Source organism: Manihot esculenta, chromosome 10 (genome assembly GCF_001659605.2).
Source record: "Manihot esculenta cultivar AM560-2 chromosome 10, M.esculenta_v8, whole genome shotgun sequence".
NCBI lineage: Eukaryota > Viridiplantae > Streptophyta > Magnoliopsida > Malpighiales > Euphorbiaceae > Manihot > Manihot esculenta.
In genome coordinates this window covers 8,571,238-8,580,018 of record NC_035170.2, presented here as the reverse complement: position 1 = coordinate 8,580,018, position 8,781 = coordinate 8,571,238, and the positions used below count along the sequence as shown (strand labels likewise).

The following is an 8,781-nucleotide window of genomic DNA, read 5'->3' as shown; positions in this document are numbered from 1 at the left end:
CACATTCTATTTTTTGCAAGTTTAGCTAATTACAACACAACTTTATTTTAGTCACGTCATAAATATAATTTCTGTTACGTCAGTAATATTAATTAAAAAGTTTTAATTATGTAATAATTAATTTATTTTTAATATGTATGTGGAAAAAAGCTCAAAAAGTAATTTAACTTTTATTTTATTTTATTTTTTTATTTCACATATTATAATATCATTGTATTGTTGAATACCAAGTTTATACTCTAAAACCATTATGGGTGTGGGGTTCACTAAATAATTACTCTGTGGGGTACTCGGATAAGACACCAAAACTGCAATCCGACGTGGCCTGCAACAGCCTACGCTGGTCCACCAAGATGACGCCAGGATCACGCACTTCCTCCATTGCTGCTGTAGCTTCTAGTCCCTAACAAAATTCTCTCTCTCAGCTTCTCCAAAACCAGAAGGCCAACCGACTGAACCTACGCTCTCTTTCTTGATCGATCAAAGACTTCCATTTCCATGGCTTCCACTAAAAGTCTCCTATCTTCTTTTTCTTCATGGCTCCATCATCGATCCAAGGATTTGGCCCCTCGAATCTTTGTTCCTCCTCTGGATTCCTGTTCCTTTTCATCTCCGATTCGCCTTGAAAATCAAGTCGTTTTGTCAAGAAGGTTAGCCTGTGTAATCGTTTCTTCTGAAATTGGTATTTTCCTTTTATGCTGCGATCGGATTGTTATAGTTTAATTTGATTTCTTTTTGTGAAAATGTCACCAATAAGCTTTCTGTTTGATTCTTGATTTGGAGAGATGGAGAAAAGTGACAGCAGTATGTTTACTGTTTCGGTTTTTAGGTTGTTCATTAGCTAAATGAAAACTGAAAAGCATAGTCTTCTCACTCTCGCTATCTTCTTTTTCTTTTCTTTTCTTTTGTTTAAATAATCTATTTTCTCATCTCTGATTTAATTGCTATGCAGGCACGTTTTCTATGCTTCCACCAATGACACAAATGCTGCAAGCTCAATTCCATTGGTCAGTTACATTTCTTTTATGTTCAAGTCTTTTTATGACCCATTGTATCTCCGTTAAATTATTTGGGATTAGTCTGTTTATTTATGTTCTGTAATAATATTTTCTTTTTAAAGTTTGTAAATTGCAAAAGTATTCACACCATAATTAATTTTTGGTTTTGAGATCGGTTAACTGATTGGATTTAATTACCCAAGGCCCAAGTTTAACTACTGGAAAGGTCAGTTTCTTCTATCTGTTGGAGTGTTTGGATTAATTTTGATGGACCAAAAGGGCTTCCAGTTGTAAGTATTAGTAAGTAACCTTGACGGCGACCTATTGTGAGCTTCATCAAATACTGCTAATGGAGTAATTAGACCTTTCTGATTGGAGCAGAGCAGTGCAAACATTTATTCATTTATTGTTAATTTCCTGTCCTACTACGCTGTCCTGTTGATGCCTTTGGTCCTTTTGATGATCTCATGACCATGTTTGAGAAATTATTAATGAATCCTGCTTTTTCTCTTTTTCCTCCAAATAATTCATTGTTTTACAAGTTGTCCATATAAGTAGCGCTGTTGAAACTTTTTCAATTTGGGTGTGGAACCCATGTTACCCGTTGCTTTCTCAACTGAAATAACTAAACAGTTAGCTTCTGTTTTTACATTCATTTCAATATTGGTGTAGATAGTTAGTTTCACATTTGAACTGGAATATATATATATATATTCTGGTCTTTATGTGAAATTTATATTATAATGGCACTTGCAGAAGTCAGCACAGGATGATTATATTCCCATGCCAGTAGTTATGATAGATCAAGATTCTGACTCTGAAGCAACAATTGTACAAATCAGCTTTGGTGATCGTCTTGGAGCTCTCATTGATACGGTAAAGTGCCTTTTTTGCCTGCTACTCCATCCCCATTTCTGAAACTTGATCTTATCATAAGTGTATAAAAGGAAACAGCAGGCTGATAGTTAACCATACAACAAACCTCAAACCTACTACTGATAATACAATTTGACCTGATAGCCTTCCCTACAAGAGGAGCTATAGAAATGTTATTATGATGTATTTTAGTCTGCATATACTTATGATAGAGTTAGGGGTTTTGGAATGTTGACATAGCAAAAGGTTTCCACAGCAACAATAAAAGAAAAGCCAAGCTCAAAAATGAAATTTGGTTATATTGATTCAGAGTAGAATATTCACAGCAAGAAGAAGGAAATTACAATCAGAATTCTCAATCTGAAAACAAGAACCAAATTAAGAAAACACTGTCAAGAAAGAAAATACAAGCTGAAGTAAAAAGATGACTGAAAACAGCCACCAGGAGATTCCTTCTGCGCAGAATGCTCTTCTACCCACTAAACAAATTCTTATAAAAAACCTTGATGTCCTCCTCTGCCACTTCTCTGTCCTTTAATATTTGAGAAGATTCTTCCATTGGAACCAACTTTGGACAGGTGTCCTCTCCTATTTTAGCAAGCAGCCAATTCCCAAATGTCGGATATTCCTCTCTTTTTGCCTTGTCCTTTCTCTCTTCTAGATTATGCTATGAATGACTGAGGTGTTCTGCCAGCCTCCTCCAAATTTCCAGCACTATCACCTTACATGATTACTTTTGAGGTACCTGAAGTGTTAAGATTTTCCCCCCTTGGTTTGGAGGCTTAGGCTATCTGTTTCATGGGAAAAAAAATTGCATGGAAAAAATTGTTTGAGAAAATTAAATTATTTATTGCGATTTAGTTGCAACAGGAAATTATATTCAGAATCCTATCGAAATAATTTTCAGCATTTGAAGAACATGAGAAAAAAGTAATACTATTTTAATGAGAAAGACTATTAGAAAGACTCCATATTTTATCCATTTGTAGTTGAAAAAGACCATGAGGTTCTTTGAATTTGTAAATGTCACAAAATGATTTCTGTTGAGCTGCCCTCTGCTCAATTACCTTAAATTGCAGCATAGATAAAGGTGCTACATGCAACTACCATTCTCAAGGTTTTAGATTTTCATTCTACTGGAATTAGATAAACAGTAACGTTCATGTTTTTAGCTTCTGGCTTTTATTTTCATCCTAAGATATCCTCAATGGGAGACATTGGAGATGTTCTCTTTTTTTTTTTTTTTTAATACTTTTTTTCCCTTGCTTCTTTTGGTTTTTAATTATATTACACCTGTTAAGTCCTTGAATAACATTACAACTTTTGTCAATCTTCTTGGTTTATCATAGGGCAGATGAAGGCCTTGAAAGATTTGGGATTGGATGTGGCAAAAGGATCTGTTCTCACAGAAGGATCTGTTAAGCAAACAAAATTCTTTATTACACATTTGTAAGTGTTTTTTTATTTAAATGTTTCTTGACACTGTTAGGGTGCATGATCCGCAAAAATCTCTTTCTAGAATTTTGGAACTGTTGATAATCTCTTGAGATTTCAATTATTCAGGTTTGTTCAGAATTTTCTCTTTATTTCCTCATTTACCTACTTGTGATCAGTCTAACTATTAATTTTCAATGTGCATTTTTCATAAAAAAATTGATTTATCTCATATCCTTGTTCCTTACTGGGTGGGATGTTTATACTCTGCTTGTTGGAAAAAAGTTTCAGGGTTTAAACTTTTTTGTTGTGTTTCTTTCCCCAGTTCTCTATCAGTTTATAAATTTAAACTGGAGCCTGTAGAGTGGAGGAAAAACGAGGTTTTTTGGGGGTAAGGGGGGAAGTTGAGTTGAAATCATGCTCAACCATATGCTTTTGAATAGCTATTGTAAGCTGGTCATGGCAGGATGAAAGCATTATATCTTAATCAGAAGTACTGTCCGACAGCTATTTTTGTCAAAATCGTATATTGAAGAATAACTTTTATGGACCTTGTGGCTGATAGTTATCTTATGTTTGCTACATATATTCCTTGGTTGTTTGAGCACCTGATTTGCAGATCCAGTCAGTTTCTTGAAGTTACCAAAATATAATTGTGCATGAAAAAGCTGTATTTTAATATTGAATAAAAAGTGGCAAGCAAGCTAAATGAGTCTTACAACCGTCTAAGAAACTAGCGCCATTGGTCCTCTGCTTGCTTTTCTTCGACTTTGAGATTAAGTGAGTTCATATCAATCTAAAATGAAGATCCTATAAGTGGGAATTTCATGACATGCTTTTTCTTTCTTTTTTTTTTTCTTTTCCCTGCCTAGTTTTGAACATTTGAATTTTTTAAAGATGTCAACATAATAGCCCAACTACAGTATGCTAATGTGTTCTATTGTGAGTTGGTATGTAGATATTGATCTATTTATTTATTTATTTTATGCTAGAGGCAATGGGCGAAAGGTTGAAGATCCTGATATGTTAGAGAGAATTCGACTTACCATCATTAACAATCTTCTGAAGTATCATCCAGTAAGTATGCCCAGTTCATAATCTTGATAATACCCCTTCTGTTAATTTTTTTAAAAATGTTCTTTTATTCTTTATCCTTATTTATTTGTATATGCGTGAATAAATGTAAGAAAATTTTTATAATACGCACCACATTTTTATGACATTGAATTTTGTATCACATTTCTCAGGACAATTTGTTTCTTTTTGCTATTTTTAGGAATCTAGCGAGCAAATACGCACCACATTTTTATGACATTGAATTTTGTATCACATTTCTCAGGACAATTTGTTTCTTTTTGCTATTTTTAGGAATCTAGCGAGCAACTTGCTCTGGGTGAGGCTTTCGGAATAAAGGCTCCTGAGAAAAAGGTAGCGCTGTTAAACATTCTTCAAGCTTGATGAACTTCTCTTGTTATTGCTTATTTGTTTCATTTTTTTCCTTACATGATCAACATTTTGGATGTTATTTTTTACGCAAAAGGCCTGGTCAACAGTATTCTCTTACTCTTGAATATACACCAAAAACGAAATTTCAAGCACATTTGTATTTGAGTAATCATTAATTGATGCCATAGAGAGCAACTTCATTTTATCAATGTGCTTCTGTGAAAGCATGAAGAACCCAATATGCTTCATGCATTAAATACTCCTGATTAGGATTCCAATAGTTTGGCATTGTTGTTGTCTAATCCCAAACTGAAGTACCTATCAGCATGATGTTTGTGACTTCAATATGAGATGTGAGGAGTTTGAAAACCGTACTTTTGATCATAACATCAAACATTTCAATGAACTTGATTTTTTTAACCATAAGACTGAATGATATAAAAAAAAGATCCAAACCCTTGTGTGCCTTTTCTATTTTAACGCCAGCTTTTTATGTTAGCATATCCTAAAGGAATAGATAATGCATGAATGTCTAGATTCCTGGTCATTTGACTTTTTTAAAATTATTTCCAGTGTCAATCCTCAAGTGTGCTATCGATTTATTTATTAAGTGGTTTGTTCATGTGTGACTGTGTGGTATTGTTATATATTTTAGGTCTGGTAACCATCTTTACTATGCATAATAGCAATAGTCAAACTTTTGTGATTAGCGGAAGTGTCTTGAATATGCTACATATATATCCATTACAAATTTTAGTAATAGTTGTGACTTGTGATTTTATTTATGGCAGCCTGATGTTGATATTGCTACTCATATACATGTCAAAAATGATGGACCCAAGAGGAGGTATGCATCTTCAAACAATAATGATTTAGCATTTTTCTTAAGTTGTATTACATGTGTTTTTGCTTCCTCTCGACATATGAAGTTAAAACTATAACTTTTATTGTGTCAGCTTGCTTTGTATTGAGACAGCAGATCGACCTGGATTACTTGTAGAAATTATTAAAATCATGGCTGATATCAATGTTGACGTGGAATCGGCAGAGATTGATACAGAAGTCTCTCTCTCTCTCTATACTTGCCCCACAAAACACACACCGCCACATGCCCTCAAGCATTTGTTGCATTCTTTTTTCACTAACTTCTCCCTGTTATCACCCAGGGATTGATAGCCAAGGACAAGTTTCATGTCAGCTACAGAGGGTCAGCCTTAGACAGTTCACTGTCTCAGGTAACGACAATTGTTTGACGATCACTAACCATCATTTTTTGGCTTTATTTGCTTCCAATTGACCCATGCTCGCTGTTTTGCCTTGTTGCCCAAATTTGTGAATATTGTTGAATCCCACATCGATTGTGGAAAGGGATAATGTGCCCTTATATGGGCCACAGGCACTCCTCTCCTTGAGCTAGCTTTTCGGATGAGTTAGACCTGACCCAAATTTAACATGGTATCAGAGCTACCCTGGGTCATAAAAATTGTGTAGAGCTAATGGGCCTGTGAGGAAAGGGCTACCCGTGTGAGACGAGGTGGAGCCGCCCGAGGTACCAGCGAATCACAATACCCAAGGGTCCGGTCCTGGCTTAGTAATTGTATCAGATTCAGTATTCAGTTGCAAAAAAAATGTTGTAAATTTAGCAGGAGAGAGTGTGAGATTCAGCTGCTTGTGCCGTCCCACATCGACGGTTTATAGAAAATCCGAATTGTATATATTAGCTAGCACGAAACTACTAAATAACTTGGATTAACCATTTTGAGCAAAGTAGAAAATAGTTCTAAAAGTTATTTGGATCAGTTTGGACCGGACTGTTTCAATTGATATCAGAGCCTTCCATCCGATGTTGGGCCTCCCATAAATGTGTCTAAGCAACACTAAAATTCTGGATGTGAGGGGTGTGTTGAATCCCATATCAGTTGTGGAAAGGTTAACGTGCTCTTATATGGGCTATAGGCACTCCTCCTCCTGAACTAGTTTTTTGGGTGTGAGTTAGACCTGCCCCAAATTTAACAAATATATTATTATTTTTTTTGCTCAAGAGGACGATGATCTTTTATAAAGGCCAGAATTAAATTGCATTGTGTGTTTCTAATATGCTCTCTCCATTTTTGAATATTTCTTGTGAATCTGTAGGTTCTGAGGAACTGCCTGCGTTACTATCTCAGAAGACCAGAAATAGATATTGACAGCTATTAATACTCAGGTGGAACCACTTTTCAACTGTAAACTCGATGTAACGGTCCATGTACCAAGTGTTATTGAGGTCAAACTCGGCTGCTATGTTGTGTTTGTGTCTCTTGATGTCCTGGAGATGTTCTTTACCATGTCTCTTACTATCCTGCATATGTTCTTTACTGTAATCTGATGTTTGTGAAGCAAAATATGAATGACTTCCGTTATTCATCAAAGTTATAATATGTGGATTGTGGAATGTCGGAACTTATAATTTGTGGCTTGCTTCTGTGCAAGAACTCTTCTTAGAGTTTTACTGTTCTTGCTGTTAAGAGTTCTTCAATTAGAATTGTATTTTTATTGATTTCTTTGACTTTCCAATTCGATTTCGTTGTGTTAAGTACTCATTTAGCACAAAAAAATCTTGTCTAAATATACGGGGCTTTTTGATTTTGGTCATCTTTTGCTTGATTTGAAAATTAGTTCAATTATGTATAGTATGTCAAATTTGATTGAAATGAAAAATAAACAAGTGTAATGGTTAAAAATTTATAATTTTTCATTATTATTATTGTTAATATTATTATTATTTTAAAATTTCAGCCATTTTGTTTCAATGATTACTTGCAAATTTCTTTGATTTAGAAGTGTTGGTTGAAGAGTATTTATTACTACAAGTAACTTGTTACTTATTATTAACGTCCTTCAAAATTCAAAATTTTTTTTCTAGTTCTCTTTATAATTAATTACTTTTTTATTTTCTCCTGTTATTTTTTCCCCTTGATTTATTTATTATTTTAATTTATAACACTCCAGCCTGAGCTACTGTTTAATTCATTTGGCAATAACTTTATTTTTATATATATATTTTGTTCTTTTTCTTAAAATACTCATTTTTCACTTTTTAATCGCTGTTAACTTATTTAATTTATATTTAAATTTGATAAAATAAATTTTATTTAATATATTATATGTTAAATAAAAAATAAAAAATAAAATTTTTATAGATGGATTCTAACATTATACTCTTATCGTCTCTTGATGATTTTAATTTAGAGTAATACATTCAAATATATCTTATTTTGACAAAAACCGAGGAAAACAGAGTATGTATGCACGCGCACACAGGAGTAAAACAAACTAAATTGCAGCTCCTAAGATAAAAGGCTTTTTACCTTTTCAAGTTGAAAAATAAAAAAAAAAATTTTAAATCCTGATTCGAAATTTATTTTTTTTCAAACTGAGGTGAAAACCGACTCTATCACATTTTAGAACCTACCGGACGTTTAAAGTTTGATTATAAAAAAAAAATTTTAAAAATTTATATTATCATATTTTTAGAAAATTTTTTAAAAATTATACTACCTCACTTTAAAAGTTCTGTAATTACTTGAACATCGGTAATGTATTTAAACAGTTTAAAATGTAAAATTTCGCATTTTAAAATTTAATTTTTATTTAATTAATTATTATATTATATTATATTAATTTAATTTAATTATTTATTAAATTTATATAAATATAATTATGAAAATTATATTAATATTAATTATTTTAAATTATTTATAATATAATATTATATTTATTTTATTAATTATATATTAAATTTATATAAATATAATTATAAAAATTATATTAAAATTAATTATTTTAAATTATTTATAATATAATATTATATTTATTTTATTAATTATATATTAAATTTATATAAATATAGTTATAAAATTATATTAATATTATTATAAATATTAATTATTTTAATTTATTTATAATATTATTTTTTTTGAAATGGGTTTATAATATAACATTATATTTTTATATTTATTATTCTGTATTTTAAAGTTTAATTTTT

General features: G+C 31.9%; 1 protein-coding gene across 1 annotated transcript; it reads left to right on the top strand.

The window, feature by feature from the left end:
- The first annotated feature begins 375 nt into the window (after nucleotides 1-375).
- LOC110623874 (ACT domain-containing protein ACR12) lies at nucleotides 376-7,293 on the top strand. Its single transcript, XM_021768884.2, has 10 exons — nucleotides 376-650; nucleotides 953-1,007; nucleotides 1,755-1,874; nucleotides 3,229-3,323; nucleotides 4,301-4,385; nucleotides 4,677-4,736; nucleotides 5,546-5,601; nucleotides 5,711-5,816; nucleotides 5,921-5,989; nucleotides 6,891-7,293. Exons 1-10 carry the CDS (start codon nucleotides 499-501, stop codon nucleotides 6,951-6,953), a joined length of 861 nt encoding a protein of 286 aa, XP_021624576.1. The 5' UTR covers nucleotides 376-498; the 3' UTR covers nucleotides 6,954-7,293.
- The last annotated feature ends 1,488 nt before the right edge of the window (nucleotides 7,294-8,781 follow it).